This window comes from Cricetulus griseus, chromosome 7, assembly GCF_003668045.3.
Source record: "Cricetulus griseus strain 17A/GY chromosome 7, alternate assembly CriGri-PICRH-1.0, whole genome shotgun sequence".
Taxonomy (NCBI): domain Eukaryota; kingdom Metazoa; phylum Chordata; class Mammalia; order Rodentia; family Cricetidae; genus Cricetulus; species Cricetulus griseus.
This window is the reverse complement of record NC_048600.1, coordinates 23,066,675-23,083,808: the sequence shown is the minus strand read 5'-3', so window position 1 is coordinate 23,083,808 and position 17,134 is coordinate 23,066,675. Positions and strand designations below refer to the sequence as shown.

At 39.5% G+C, this 17,134-nt stretch overlaps 1 protein-coding gene across 8 annotated transcripts in view; it reads right to left on the bottom strand.

The window, feature by feature from the left end:
- Nbas (NBAS subunit of NRZ tethering complex) overlaps window positions 1–17,134 on the bottom strand; it is a 275,006-nt gene that overhangs the window by 157,431 nt on the left and 100,441 nt on the right. For all 8 annotated transcript variants that reach the window (XR_003486979.2, XR_004770656.1, XM_027424647.2 and 5 more), the window contains 4 exons: window positions 13,336–13,398; window positions 11,297–11,419; window positions 4,759–4,861; window positions 1,949–2,178 (listed from right to left, as the gene is read on the bottom strand). Coding sequence is in view for 6 of the 8 variants with exons in the window: in XM_027424647.2 (XP_027280448.1) it covers window positions 1,949–2,178; window positions 4,759–4,861; window positions 11,297–11,419; window positions 13,336–13,398 (519 nt within the window). In the remaining 2 variants the exon portion in view is untranslated. The remainder of the gene's footprint in view (window positions 1–1,948; window positions 2,179–4,758; window positions 4,862–11,296; window positions 11,420–13,335; window positions 13,399–17,134) is intronic.

Below are 17,134 nucleotides of genomic sequence, written 5' to 3'. Positions count from 1 at the left end.
GAGGGTCAGCATTAAGTTCACTGGAGCCTGCTGGCTGTTGTCTGTATTGCCAGAACCTGGCGAGCTCTAGGTTCAGTAACAGACTCTGTCTTGAAGGATTAAGGTGGAGATCAACAGAGAAGGACATCATCCTTTGGCCACACATGCACATAGTCACCTGTATCTCCACAAGCACACACACAAGATCACAACAGCTCTCTCAAGTTTACTTTCAAAAGGAGTCGACATCATAAGGCTGTAGACTACCTTGGGACTAGTTGTTGTACAGGCATCTGGATCCAGAGGACATCTTATCCTCATGCTCTACTGTCACACCAACAATGAAAAGAGGAGAACTGCAACCAACTAAATTCAGTCACAAATGTAGTGGAATCATTTAATACACTGCTGTTAAGTATGTGGAAATGCTTCAGTTCACATAGTGGCATAATAAAACATAAAAAGTCATAACAAGAAATGTATAATGTCTCCATTTTATAAAACTATATGTGTACTTGCAAAGTAAGGAATATCCAAATGATTAAAATAAGGAATGGACAATTAACCATTAAACCAAGTCAAGAATTTCTTACAGAATGTTAAGGTAAATCAGGGAGCAGAGCTGGAAAGTCGGGGTGACCAGATGCTAAGGAGGTTTGCAGCTTTCCTCAGTTTCTTTGAGCAAGAGACAAAACTTTAGATGACATGAGATGCTCAAGTCAGAAATAGTGCCAGCTGCCCTCACAAGAGGAGGCAATTCTTGTAATGTGTTTCCAGAACGGAGGAAAGAAAACCTCAGTGTGCTCGAAAGAGAACTTCAAGAAAAAAGGTGTGACCTAAAGAATGCTGATCAGAGTTAGACTAATGGTCAGATGGCAGAGGAGCACCAGGAGAAACAACTAAGTCACTGTTGATACAGAATGAAACTCATGCAGTCATTGTTTTGGTTTGGACATGGTTGGTGTGTGTGTCCCTCTAGGCTTTATGACTTGGGGATTTGTTCCTAGGAAGGCACTATCTAAACCAGCAGTTTTCAACCTGTGGGTCATAACTCGTTTGGGGGTTGAATTGCATAGGGGTTGAATATCAGATATCTTACATGACAGATATTTACATTATAATTCGTAACAGCAGAAAATTTATAGTTATAAAGTAACAACAAAAATACTTTCATGGGGGTCACTACAACATGAAGAACTGTATTAAAGGATTGCAGCATTAGGAAGGTTGAGAACCATTGTTCTAAACAGAACAGGACCATTAAAAGGCGGGGCATAGACCTCTTAAAATTGGATGCTTCCTGCTGGCTTCCAGTCTTACCATAAAATACCTTCCTCTACCATGACCTCCTGTGCTCTAACTTCTTTATAAACTTGGAGAGTAAAAGCTCAGGACTTTTCACAAGAGAACAATAAGTCACTAACACAAAAGCCTTCTCTGAAGCACTGAAGGCTCAGAGATAATACAAATTGGGGGTATGCTTTATTGAACTCTTGAGTTTCATAAAAACTTACTTTATAAATACTAATTTCAATTCATAAAATCTTTCCCCCATGACACATGAGATATTTTTTAAGACTAGTAGAAACACAGATGTTAAGTATACCTGTTTCTTGTGTTAACTAAGAGGAAAAGCCAAAGAAGGAGCTGAATTTAAAATCTAGAAACTTTGACCCAAACTCGACTTTGGAGCAGATGCTATGCAAGAGGTAAACACTACCTACAAGCCCAAATTTCAGAACTTGAATTTATGGGTGAACCCATGAACACCTTCTAACAAAAGAGGAACAGAGGCTTACAGATAATGAGCAAAATGACTCAGCCAAAAGAAAGCCAATAGGGGGAATCAAGAATTCAAGTATTTCCTAATTCACTGGTTGCATCCCTACAGTAAAGCAGTACACAACGTGCAACTAAGATAACCTGCATTGGATGTGCACGCAGCACTCACAGGACACAGACTTCCTACCTGGCCAGGTCCATGCAGCTGTCGGTGAGGTTGGTGGAAGAGTTGAAGTACTCTCTGCTGGCTGCCAACACCAAGTCAATACTTCTCCCATATCCCACCCTGTACTGGGGCCTTCCTTTCTGGGTCGCACCAGCTGGAAGACTGGCCGAACAAGCACTGCAGTGCATCATCTGCCCTGCAAGGTGGATGTTTTCCAGGCGACTGGAGCAGAGAAGGCTTTCTGTAAATATCTGGGAAAAAGAAACATCCAGAGTTACTGATAAAGAAGGGAGGCTCGGCTCAACAAAATAAAGACTCTGAAAGCCAAAGGAAATAAATCAAAGCTGTATCTATCCTGTTACTGGGCATTGATTGACATAGTATGTGTATTAAGTCAGCACACACTGCCTACATTAAAGCAGCTAACTTACTGTTCTATAAATTCCACCTCAATAAAAGAAAAAATTAGCTTTCAGAAAGAAATTTCACTGGATGAAACAAGTAAATCATGCTATTTAAGGCATAACAATAAAGATTTAAGTATGTAAATTTCAAATATAAAAAACTGAAATTGAAGCAGAGCATGATGGCACACAGCTGTAACCCAGCACTTGAGTTAGATAGATAACAAAGCTCTAGGTCATTCTAGACTACATACATTGCCTACAAATAAAATAAGTAATCAATAAAACCCACTGGTCAACTACTATATACACTATCCACTCAAACCAAACCCATTCTGCTGACTATAACAGATATAACAAGATCTGGCATGTATAATGTACCATTGCTTAACAGCACAGGAGTTGACATTCTCTACAGTTGTGAAGCAGGGATCAAAGTCTGTGCATGGTAGGCAAGTACTGTTTCTCTAAGCTGCACCCCAACCTCGTCTTAGGAATGAGTCAGACTGTAAACGTAAACTTACACATAAAAATGAAATGGTACTGTGGAGCACTGAAGTTTTCTCCAGCTTGGACATAAAATGTGTTTCAATAGAATAAGAGACACTGATGGTAGGTATCTTACAAAGAATCTGTTGCACTAACGACACTGAATAGATTAAAATTAATTATTTGAGATTACGTGTGCCAGAAAAGTATGAAACAACGTGACTCCCAAGCCTATTCTTGACAATGTGACATTCTTGCCCTGCCATTCATGGGCAGATGAGGACAGTGAAAAAGCTGATGAGATAAGAACAACTTGATGGAGAACAGGAGTTTCCTCCAGCTTTCACTGTATTACCTACCATTGATCTTTTGGAAGGGCGTAACTAGATAAGCCTTTATTTTGATGTCTGGCACAGAAAACTCAATATAACAAAGAGTGGCCATAAAACAGAAATTGTGAGAAAAGCACATGTTGACAGGGCAGCCCTCCTCACTAGTATATGGCAGATGAAACTGGCACACCCAAGCACAAGCCAAATGAACTTTCAATGATTTATTCATGAGAGCCACAAAGCAGTGGTTTTCAATCTGTGGGTTGAGAGAGGGTCAAATGACCTTTGAGGGTCAAATGACCCTTTCACAGGGGTCACTTAAGAGCATCAGAAAACACAGAGATTTACATTACAATTCATAAGAACAGCAAAATTACAGTTATAAAGTAGTAACAAAAATAGTTTTATGGTTGGGGCTCACTACCACAACATGAGGACTATATTAAATGCTCACAGCACTAGGAAGGTTGAGAGCCACTGCCATAGAGCATCATGACCAATATTGAAAAAATGCAATTTATTCACACTAAAATGAGCAATCATTCTATAGGTGGAATGTCAGTCTTTGTTCATTGTGATCTCAAGTTATTTTCCAAGGACAACAAAACTTAACAGGCAAATTCAGCAAACACAGAATTAGTTAAAAGGTACAAATTAAAACATTAGTTTTGTCAAGTCTATATTACTGTCTTCTAGAACCTTCAACAGTTTATAAATTAATATATGTGTGCTTACTTGGGGCTGAGAAGGGCAGCGGGACCTGGCAGGACAAGAAAAAACTGTCGCAACAAAGGTGTAAATTAAAATATTAGTTTTGACAAGTCTATATTAATTACTGCCTTCTAGAACCTTTAAAAACTTATAAATACTTTTTAATGTTCTCTCAGCAAAGAGATGGTCAAAGACAAGACAGTAAAATGCCTACCTGGAACCACAAGACCAAAACCAAAAGAACCCATCTTATCTGTAAACAGTTCCACTTGAAAGGCAGGCTACAGTGGAGGCAAGCTATACGAGGTGCTAGCAGACACAATTAGTCAGCCTGGCCATGACAATTTACCACAAGTTTTCCAGTAAGAAAAAGGAATATATTCTAAAGTTTGAGGGAATGTCGTACACACAGTCACAGCAAAGGTAGATTTGTATCCTACTTGAGGGAGCTACTGGAACATACTGACACATACTGTGGAGAGTGACCAAGGAAAGAATGACCTAGGAGGCTTGGGCTGCTGTGGCTTTCCATGCCATAAGTGTAGGTACCTACACAGTGATTTGGAACAAGCAACAGATTGTATGAAGGAGAGCATCATGCCAGTGAATAAATGTAAAGTAAAAGACATGAACACAGGAAGTCATCAAGTTTCAGGAACCACCAAAACCTGTAGGGAGAAATCATGTGAGATTCGGGGTTTTCTGAGTACTGAACTGCTAAATAGCTGGCATCACAATAAACCAAGGGAGGTTAGAGGGGAGTATGAAAAGGCTTCAACTCATAGTGCTAGTTATCAATCATCAATCACAGTGCCTCTTACAGTCTTGCTCTTTCGGCAAACTACATGAAAATTTCTAAATGAAAAAAAAAAAAACCTGCTACAGCGGCAGTTACCTCATAACAAGCGTTAGAATCGAGGCATGTATACACCTGCTGCTGCACAGTCAACATGTCCTGCAGCAGCATTCTCCAGTGAGACTCACCAACAGGAGGCTGCCTGGAGAGAGAGAGGAGGATACATTAACATGATGCCAAAAGCCCAGGTACCATTTCCTGCACACTCACTCTCCAGCAATCCATAGGGCTAAATTCATGTGCCCTTACAGGAAAAGATAAACAGAGTTCCGATGAGGAGAGAAACCCCACAGCAAAATAAAGCAGAAGAACCAGAGACGGATGAGTTTCAAATACCATCCTCATCTGCATCCTCTTCACAGGTCTTTCTGTTTGTTGCTTACTTGGTTCTGTTTAGCTTTGGAACTGTTCTTTGGGACATTGTCTCATCATGTAGCTCAGCTGAGCTGGGCTTGAACCCATGCATAGCTCCAATTACTCTTGATCCTCCTGCCCTAGACTCTACCATGCTAGGATAACATGCAGGAGCCACCAGGCATGACTACACTGGTCTTTTGAAGTTTCATTTGAACATTAAGACACAGAAAGCAACCACAGACTGATCTTAGCACAGGTCTGGGGCACAGGAACCACCCACCACCAGCCTTATAGCTGGAGGCATTGCTCTAAGTCAGTGGTTCTCAACCTTCCTGATGCTGGACCCTTTAATACAGTTCCTAATATTGTGGTAACCCTGAACCATAAAAATGGTTTTCATTGCTACTTCATAACTGTAATTTTACTATTGTTATGAATTGCAATATAAGTATCTAATATGCAAGCTATATGATGTGACCCCCTAAAGGAGTCATGACCCACAGGTTGAGAACCACTGCTTTAAGTAGAATACCAGGCAGCAGTTCACAAGCAATAAACAGAGACCTTCAGGAGTTACCTTCTCAGGTGACAGCACAGGGACAAGTTGCCAGAACCTCAGAGTGGTTACAGGCATTGCCACCTGCCATAGGAAGAAGCTTTAAGCGCCAAAAAGAGAGTAATTTTTATCATAATTCCTGAGACATAATTTTCAACACCATTTCTAACTGTTATATACATAAACAAACAAGATAGATCCAAAGAATATAATAATTTAAAAAACATTCTCCCTTAACATGTTGCTTTTGGGTCTCACTGTGTTGTACAGGCTAACCGAAAGTGCTTAGGTTTGAGCACTCTACCTCAGCCCCGAGTAGCTAAGATAACAATAGTCCTGGTCACCATGACTAAAATTTTAATAAGCATAAGCCTCACTGTCAGCATCATTTTATATTTACTACATGAAAAGAGCAATTCTTACTCCATGTGCAGCGAGGCACACAAGGACACGGTATTTCTCTGGCACACACATAGACAACACACTGCTGCTTGAAAGTATTCCATGACAACCATAAAGTATATCCAGTATTTTAACCTTGCTCCTTGAATTTTTGTAATGGACTTGTGGGGCTCTTTTCAGATTTGGCTTGAAGGCAGAGGAGTAAGAAAATGTCTGAAGTTAATGTCCACCTTATTATTAGCTTAACAAAGTTTGAAGTTAGTGTCCACCTTATTATTAGTTCAACCAAGTCAGACCTTGGCCTTGTCAGGCTGAACACAAGTCTCTCAGCCCAGCTGTTCCTCTGGAAGCCACCGGTACTAGGACAGATGGTATAAATGGTCCCTCACACATGGCTAGTCATAAGTGGAGATTCTAATTAAAATAAATTATAGCATATCATTTACAATGGCTTTTTCAGAATACATCCCATATATAAAAATCAAGAGTGGGATATGAAAAAACTAGAATTTAGCAAACTAACAACACACCTGAATACATAGTATTAGTTACAAGTCTGTCATAGAGATAGATTCCCCCTGCCCTAGTTCAGGTATAAATAGTACCATACTCAAGATGGTAAAAACCTGGATTCATGACAAATGTGATGGGCTCCGCTATCATTTATGATGTATATAAAACTATTTTAGAGGTATTAAAGGCTTGGGCACACTCACGTATTAAGACTGATATCAGGGGCCAGAGAGATGGCTCAGTGGTTAAGTAGCACTGGCTATCTGTTCTTCCAGAGGACCTAGATTCAATTCCCAGCACCCACAGGGCAGCTCACAACTGTCTATAACTCTAGTTCCAGGGGGATCCAACACCCTCACACAGACATACATGAAGGAAAAACATGCATAGAGATTAACACTGGCCCATCAGAAGCATACACCAACTCAGCAGGAGTAAGGCTTTCCATCTGTGGGGGCACAGGTCCGAGCGAAAGCAGCAGCATCCTGGGAGCACTGGCCCCTTGTGAAGCTGTCATAAGACGGCAACAGTCACTTAATCAGTAATTACTAGGGCCATGGTGTGTAAGTCCCTTCCCATTTAAAGCACACAGGGGCTGCAACTTACAACCTAAAAGAAGTCCTAAGGCATAGATACATGTTTGTTAATAAAGACAGTACAGCACTGCAAGAAAAGGAAAAAGCGATAAGAGAAAGACACAAGATGCCAGATATGCCCAGGATACAGAATTTGACCCTGCTTGGAGGAGCTGAATACAAGCACTATCTTATTAGTATTGAATTTTCATTTCTTCTTTTATCCATATCAGCTATATCTCTAACAATTCATTATTTAATCCTACTGCCAGCAAACTTGCTCCCTGTTGACTAGGATATAAAACTACCCTCTCCAAGCATCTTTACATTTTCACGCCTTCCCCATGTGACAGATTAGAAGGTAACTTCCTCAGTCACAAATGGGGACCACCCTCAAAGCTCCGAAGGTTGCAGAATCTTCACCTTCACACCAGCCTCTTCATGTCAGGCTCTCTACCTACTGTCTGACAAGCAGTGAAAAGTCACAGGACCTTCCCACTGAGGCTCTGTTGTATGTCCACATAAAGAACTATTAGAATGGACCAAATGTTTGCCAGTTTGTTTATGGGCCATTTGGATCTCACATACTTGAAAATACCTTTGAAAGTCTTTTGCCAGTTTTCCTACAAGGCAATCTATTTTTCCTCATATTTAACTGGACAGCTTGGATAGACAAAGAAGATACAATCTTTCTTGCTTTTACATAGGCTGACACAAAATTGTCCAAACTTATAACAAAATATTCATAAAATAATGTAAATTAAAATGTATAAAAATTCATATATTCATTATTAAGAAATGTGAATATTAACAAAATAATCAAAATAATATGAATAAATATGTATAAATAAATACATAATTAAGAAATGTAACTACTAAATATGAGGGGGAAAGATGCAATTATTAACTAATGAATTCAGTTTTGCTAGCTCTTATAATTTTTGAATTTCCAAAGAGGAATTCATAACTCCATCAGAATAAATGTACTACTTTAAATGATGACAGCATAGCATAGAAAGAGCCAAAAATCACAAAACACAAATACTCCACTTTAAAAATTGTTATCATGCATTCCGGGCGTAGGTGGCACACGTCTTTAATCCCAGCACTCAGGAGGAAGAGGCAGGCGGATCTCTGTGAGTTAGAGGCCAGTCTGGTCTACAAAGCAAGTTCCAGGACAGCCAATTCTACATAGAGAAAAACATTGTCTCATAAAAAAAAAGACTCTTATGATTAATATCTTAATATGTTTTGTTCACCTAGTCATTTGAAAATAAATGTATCTAAAATTTGTTAGAAACTTTGTTATGCAACAACAATAAAAATTAAGTTATACACTCAACTACACATAATTCATCAGTGAATTCAGCAAGATTGGAAGACAAAAGATCAATATATGAAAGATCAATCTACTGTCAAATACCTATGACATTAGTATACACACACACACACACACACACACACACACACACACACACACAGATTACATTATCTATACATTAAGAATGGACTATGTCAAATGAATTTAATGCAAATTGCCACTAAACATACCTAGGAATCAATTTCACATAATAATTATAAGGCTTGTATACTAGTGAAACTACGAAACACAGAAATGAACAGAAAGGCCTTCTGTGGCTGTGGAATGAAAGCCTGAAAACTGACTTAGCACAGCATCACTCCCCCAACTGATGAACAGACCTGACACAACTATCGCCATTCCAAAGGAAGCTGGGCATGCTAGCTAGCACACACCTGTAAACTTCGGGGTCAAGAGGCTAAAGCAGGAGCATATAGTGGGGTTGAGCCCAGCCTAGGTTATGTAACAAGATTCATTCTTTATTTTTACTTTTTATTTTTTTATGTATACAAGTGCTCTGTCTGCATGTATGCCTGAACACCACAAGACAGCATCAGATCTTACCACCAACAGTTGTGAGCCACCATGTGTTTGCTGAGAATTGAACTCAGATGCTCTGGAAGAGCAGCCAGTGCTCTTAAACTCTGAGCCATCTCTCTTGATTTTCTTTTTAATTCAAGAAACAATTCTTTCTTGAAAATCACAAATAACAATATTTGAAAAGGTGGTTCTGAACTTTATATTAGAAATGCAAAGGCCCTATAACATATAAACAAAACAAATTTGAAACAGTAAAGTCAGGAGACAAATATTACCTAATTCCAATATTTGTAATACATCTAAAATAACTAAAACAGTGTGCTATTTGAAAAGAAATAAATGCGTAGAAGAAAAAGAATAAAAATGTTAAAACCCAGCATCACTTGTGTGGAAAACTGATTTTCAATAAGGTTACAAAGGTTCTCAATAGAGAAAGGCCGGGTTTTCAACAAACAATGGGAGGCTAGCCAGACAGTAAGATAATTTTCATCCATAGTTTGAAAAATAATCAAAATCTGTGAAAATGGATCATGAATTTAATTTATATGAATCCAAAAGTTTGACTAGAGAAGATAAAAATAAAATTTCATGACAAATACTTCCTGCAAAACTAATATAACCATAATCACAAAGGTACAGATTGGCTTTTTAAGTTGATTTAAAGAAAAAAGGAGTCTGCTCAGAGATCGATGGCCATTCAAGATATCTAACATATAGGTGCTCAGAAAAATGCAAGTTCAGAGCCCAGCCCCAACCAGGACATTTCCACCACTCCTTCTGAGGCTTAGAGAATGTTCTAGATGAGAGAAGAGAAAGAATGTAAAATCTGGAGGACAGAGAAAACTTCAAAATGTCATCTTCAGAGCATGACACAGAGGCTGCAAAAACATTCTCATCAGCTATGGGCACCTGCACAAGACTGAGCCAGACATAGGCCAACCCTGGGCCAAGTAGAGGCTCCTGGGCTCCTAAGTCCCTGACAAAATACTGGATTCTGGAGAAGAGTCAGCTGTCGCCTTCAGGTTTGTGCCAAGAGCATGCTCACCAGGCTCCAGTGGACAGTTCCAAACCCATGGCCACACAGCCGGTTCTGGCTACAAGCAGACAGTCATGACACAAATCAAAGGTCATGAAGGCTAAGGGTGAAGGGACAGGTAACAGAAGCTGGTGAGTTATAAGAGAAGGTAGAGTTAGAGTAAGCAGAATGAACTATAGGTGTATGACAACGTCAAATGATAATTTTAACCAACAAAGAACAACTTTTTTAAAGACTGCTCATCAGACACTACAGGTAAGAAAATGGAAAGGGCCAGGTGCACACGGGAGACTCTTTCAACACATGCCTCTAATGACAAAGTGGGTCTGGAACAGGTGGGAAAAGTATCAGATACAGTAAGACGAAAGTAGCTCAGTATTTAGAGTGGACAGAAAAGATGCACAAATGGGTAGGACCAGAGCTATGCTTCCAGCTGTTACCCAAAGAGCCGTGGGTAACCCATTACCCATTAGGAGAGAAACATGCAGAAACACACCTGAGTGGAAAAATGACAGGTAACAAACTCACCTCTAAAGTCTGGTTTCAAACTAAACAGAATGAATACTGAAAAGACTAATACTTAGCAGGGTTTTTTTTTTTGTTTTTTGTTTCCTTCCCCAGCATATAATCCTGCCATCTACCTTTATGTAGTTAACCAAAGAAATTAAGTATATTCCTTTGAAAACATAAATAAGTATCCTTAAAAGTTGTGTTTGTAACTTCAGAACTCAAAACAGCCCCAATGTCCACTAACAGGTGAACAAACACAAAATGTGAAACAAACCCAACACATTGATTACTATTCTGTAAAGAAAACAGTATAATCTATTAGGTTGTGGTACAATGTAGGTAAGTCAAAGCAAGTATGCTAAGCAAAAGAAATCAAATAACAAAATAATGTCTGGCTCAATTACATAAGAGTCTAAGAAACCGAAAATATGTATAAAGGGATAGATAACAGATCAGCAGCAGCCTCTTGAGTGGTGAGGGCCTGATGAGTAGGAGGAAAGGGACTATGAAGAAGTGAGGGGCAGCTTGTAAGGGTTATTATCCCATATGGTCATTTTCCTAGATGTAGTGACAGTATGTATTATATATCAAAACTTAACAAATTATATACTTTATAACTTCAATATATTATTGAGCAATTATATAACTTACTGAAGTTGTCAATTAAGACAACAAGTAATATAACAAACACCATCTACAAGCATCCACAAAGTGTGTTTGCCACTTACTTCCGTCCAGTGTGCCTAGTCAGTCGAACCATCAGGCCGCGTGCCTCTTCTGGGCTGGACTGGGTGTTCTTGACAAATGAAACTGGCTTCTCCAGTCCATGTTTTTTCAAAAGCTCAGACACACTATAAGTAAAAAAAGAAATGCTGAACATCGTCCAAACAAAGAGACTAAGTATTTAAGCATCTAAATTATACTTAGAATTTGGCAGAAAAATAAAAGGTATCACATATACATATGATCCAGTATTACCTATTACATTAATTCTTACCAAAAACAAAACTCATAATTATATATCAAACTGCATGTTTCTCATTGGCTTCTATAAGACTATACTTGGAATAAATGGTCTACTATTCAAAAGATGAAATATCAAACTGAAAATCTTTCTGGCAAGCTGCCTCCACTCTAAAAGCATGTACAGTAATAAGGCAACTATGTGACTTTAGTACTATACTTCAACACTTGGCAGTACACAAGCACTATGGTGTACGGAGCACTCTGCTCCCTTAAATGCAACTTAAAATATTTTTGCACTATCTCTAGTTTGAGTGAATAAAATGAGTAAATGGTCTCCAAATAATGATCATTTTCTATAAAACACTATTACTAATATGATATCACCAGCAATTATTTATTAAAAGAATAGTTGGTTGTTACTATTTTGCTCCTTCCTTCTTTTCTTTTTCCCTTCCTTCCTTCCTTCTTCCCTTTCCTTCTTCCTTTATTTCTTTATGCCTGCCTCCCTCCCTCCCTTCCTCCCTCCCTTCCTCCCTCCCTCCCTCCCTTCCCTCACTCCCTCCCTTCCCTCCTTTCCTCCCTTCCAATGCAAGTCTCACATACTCCAGGCTGACCATGAACTTATTACATACCTGAGGATGGTCTTGAATTTCTGATCCTCCTACCTCCACCTCCTAGTGCTGGGAATTCCCAGCAAAGACCACCACATATACATTTTATGAAGAGCTAGGGATCAAACCCAGAGCTTTGTGCATGCTACCAACCGAGCTACATTCCCAGCTCCTAGTTTTTATTCAATTTTTATTTATAGTATAATATTTAAGAATTGTTTTTATACGTGTGTGTATACATGTGTACATGTATATATACAAAAATATGCATACATACATACAAACATACAAATGAATGCTAGTAAATAATACCAAACTCCCTAGAGGGCAAATTAAGAATATTTCCATCTCAGAGAAAGACAGTTCAAATTCAACATTTCGTTATAAAAGTAAGACTATCCCAACAAAGATGCATCAAATTTCTAACACAGTTTGGTATTATCCCAACATCACTCAAACACACTACTGTACTGTAAATCTTATCAGTTAATAGACACTGTGTACTGATTGGTGCAATTGTTGCGGTATAAATTAACATTTCTTCTGTGCCTAGCCATTGTGAGGGAGTTTAATTTCTTAATCTAATAGCACTTTCATTATCTCATGAACTAATCATTATAGATAAGAAAAGCATACGTCCAAAAGGTCACCTAGCTAGTTAATAGGAAGGTTTGAACTTAAATACATACTTATCTGGGCATGGCATCTCATACCTGTTGTCCCAACACTGGAAGGCTGAGGCAGGAAGATGACTGTGAATTTGAAGCTAGCCTAGGCTACATGGCAAGATGCTTTTAAAAAACATAAAAACAAACAAACAAAAACAGCACACAACTATAGTAATGGCACAGGAGAAGCAGAGGCAGGAGGATCATCTATGAGTCCAAGGACATCCTGGTCCACACAGAAAATTCTGGGCCCCTGCAAAACCTCCGTAGGGGAGGAGAGAGACTGGGCTGGGGAGCACAAGCAGATGTGCATACTCACTCTCAGGATCATCAGGCATCAGGTTCCTACCCCAGCACACTGCTACAGTAAGCTAGTACATGCATCACTGAGAAAACACTCAAGAGAATCACGGGACAGACTACATGTTCAAACTGGACATGAATAATAGGCAGGCATGGCTACATGACTGGACACACACCTTACTAAGCAGAGAATAAGAAGACTTGTCTTTTTATATTCACCTGAGAATTTTTTCCAGTTGGTCTACCATGTCATGAAGAGATGTGGTCACCTCTGTCGTAGACCTAAAGAAATAAAAATTAGGTTTGGAAGTGGGTTTTAATAAAATATGAGACACTATGGGGAGAAAAGCATGTTACTCTTACACACAACATTATGCTGTTCAATTAAAATTTGAGACTTATTTCCTATGTACCATCCAAAGACTATTGGATCCTACACTACAGGATCCTACACTATTTTCATGAGGAGCTGATAGCATAAAGTTACTATCAGGACATCTCTGGTCATACCCAGAGCATATAGTAAATCACTTGGTCCTATTTCACCAAATCAACTCAATGGACTAAGATGAAAATTGCAATCAATCAAGCATCACTCTCTGTTAAAGATTACCCAGATGTGAGCAGCTCATTTCTAAGGTACTTTTGAGTTAGCTCTGCTTCCAGGTAAAAAAGAATTATGAACAGTTGTTGACTAGAGGTGTGTGTGTGTGTGTGTGTGTGTGTAACAATATTAAAGAACAAGAGGGAATGGGGGACACAGAAGAAGTTAGAGTTGGAGAGGAAGGGATGGAAATGATATAAACACAGTACTCATGAATGAAATTTGCAAAAAAAAAAAATTTAAATTTTTAAAATAGTCACAATTGGTCTTAGTCACAAGGTCATCCATCAATGAAGAATAGGCAAAGAACAAAGGCATCATGTGCCATGGAAAAAACACTAGGGTACATGGCCCACGTGTCAGCCTTCTCCTAGGCCTATCAAGTGCTGTGGCCTCCCAAGGAAGTCCCACAAGACTTCAGGGAGCACACTCTCTGGAGTGCTTTAACTCTTTCCTCTCTGGGAAGGGAATCACATCAACATCATTAGCAAGGAACCAGGGACAAGTACATCCATCAGAAGACAGTCCTTACCAGGGAACAAATATAAAGGGAGACACTGGGTATGTAGCTTTATGAGCCATCAACATCAAAGAGACCACAGATTAACAAAATGCATCCATGAAGTTACATAAAGTTGGCACAACACACACATGTGAGCAGCTGCCAGAGGTGCTCTCATCTTGACATATCTGTGTCCCAGCCATTCTCCACTGACCTGACACTCACAAGTGCTTGGGAATCATGAGCCTACTGAATTCTAGACTGAGTTTTATGAATAAGAAGCCCAGACAAAAACCTTGTCCTGCACCTGGAAATTCTAAAATGTCCCAAACTGAACATGTCCCACCCTGGATGAAATTAACCTGACAGTTACAGAGATTATACTATCTTTTTAAAAATATTGTAATTTTATACACATGGTATTCTGACTACATGTATTTATGTGTATTATGTGCATGCAGAAGCCTGTTGTGGCTAGGAGAGGGTATCAGCCACCATGTGAATGATGGGAACCAAACTCATGTCCTCTGGAAAAGCAGTAAGTGCTTTTAACTCATGAGCCACCTCTTCAATCCCCAGACTATAATATCTTTGAAAAACAAGTTTTAGGCTTGGAACCAGTGATACCTTGGTAATAGGCTACTTAAGGTCCTTCAGGTCATAAAAGGGAATGTCTATCATCGCACACACACACACACAGAAGTAATATTTTTAAATCATCATTTGGGAGCAACTGTTGAAAATATTAAAAAACACAGTGTACTTCCTGAATTAATTGGCATTCACAAACGTAATGGCCAAGAATTATTTAACCCAATCAAATGGGCTGCTTAGGTAAGATGCACAGCACTTTATTGGACTGGGTGTATTGATGTTCTTTTACACCAGTGTCGGAAGTCAGTGATTCTATCTGGTTGGCTTAGTTGACAGGACACTGAGAGGATGCTCTTTCACTGATCCTGCTTGCTGGGGCAACTGTTAGTGAGGGGTCCCTGCATCCTGCTTCCCTGTATAGAGAGGCAGCTTGGCCTCTGTCACTCTGATATGCTTTGGGTAATGGTCTTAATGGATCACTAATGATGTTGGCTATAAAAACTTTGTTGGCATAATCTATCTTACTAGCCTTTTGCTAGTTAATGAAGGACATAGATATGAAGTAGGTTGTGGACACAACGGTGTAGGTTAAGGAACAAACACCTCTTAATTTATCTTTTCCTGGAAAAAAAAAAAAAAAAAAGGACAGGACTATGAAACACTAGACAGTCTCCATCTAGCCTCACCACTGACAAGGAGGGTCCTAGCAGCCTTCTGGTGGTCAGTACTTACTAGAATTCTGATGAGAGGAGAACAATAAAGATTGTGACATGATGGACCCCACATCCCCAGCAAAATAAAACAAAACTAAACAGACTCCAGTCATCTAGCTGTAAACTATATTGCAATGTAAAGGCCTGAGCCTGTCACAAGGAGATAAGAGGTTAGAAACATCAAACTGAACCTGCAGTCTGAACCTCCTTTCCAAAGTCATCAGGATGAAAGAGTGGGAGGGAAGGCTGGGGGAGAGGGTGAGAGAAGGGGAGGAGAGAGAGAAGAGAAGGGAAGGAAGGGAAGGGAAGGGAAGGGAAGGGAAGGGAAGGAAGGAAAGGGAGGGAGGGAGGGAGGGAGGGAGGGAGGGAGGGAGGGAGGGAGGGAGGCTCTTGTAGCTACACCAAGGTGGGGGGAAGCTTTTCTACAGGCTTCAGATGCTATCTGACAACATTCTTAGTTTTTATATTGGGGGAAGTGAGTTGTCTGCTAAGTTAATAGATTCTAAAAGTTCTTTGTCTGTCATAAGATGTTAATTGACACACAGAGGTGGCCAAGGAACGGATGTTCCAATGGGCTAGAACTAGTGAACAGTTGACGGGCAGTAGTGGTGCACGCCTTTAATCCCAGCACTCGGGAGGCAGAGGCAGGAGGATCTCGGTGAGTTCGAGACCAGCCAGGTCTACAAGAGCTAGTTCCAGGACAGCCTCCAAAGCCACAGAGAAACTGTGTCTCGAAAAAAAAAAAAAAAAAAAAAAAAAAAAGAACTAGTGAACAGTAAGGTAACCTGGACTTGCAATCTTCCAATCTCTCCACCATTCTGAAATTCTAAGTTCGTCTCTACACACTCATCTTTTCTTCACGAAGTTTCTTCCACACATCCTAAATGTGCTTTCCTTGTCGTGTGATAGTGAGGGTTACCCTAGAAACAAACTTTCTTCCTGCAGAGACAAGGCTCCAATCAAGCATCTTAGTGCCTCAATAGAAACCATAGTCAAAAATTACTCAAAAGGAAGGAGCACAGAGTAAAGGTCCAGATGCAAACAGACTGGGCACAGCAGAGCTCTCAGGAGAGCTGAGGAATGGGGAGGAGGATGTCAATGCTCGCAGGAGAGCTGGGGAATGGGAAGAAGGGAAGAAGGAAGGAGGACATTTATCTATGCACTTTAGACTGGGACTCTGAGTTTTGTTTTTAAATGAACAAGAAACAGTTTGTTGAACTTAAAAAGGCCAAAATAAATATTAAAATGCAAAAGCTGGATTAGAAGATAAAATTGAAGAAATATCAGATCAATTCATAAAAGGTCAAAATATGGGGAAAAGAATAAGAGGAGATGCAAACAAACACATAAACAAATAAGATCTACAATTAAATACCAAATCTGGCAGACTTAACCTTTGAATAACAAGATTTGCAGGCAGTGGAGAGGAGAGTACAAATAAACCCATCAAAGAAAAAAAATAGAATTATTTAGGAATGTGCCACCAGGCCTTATCCTCCCAGGTCTGAAGTAGAGTAAAACATACTGTTGGAACCCAGCATTTTGCTGACTGACCCTGAGCCCTGACAATGGGTGGGACATGCATATCAGCATTCATGCAGATAC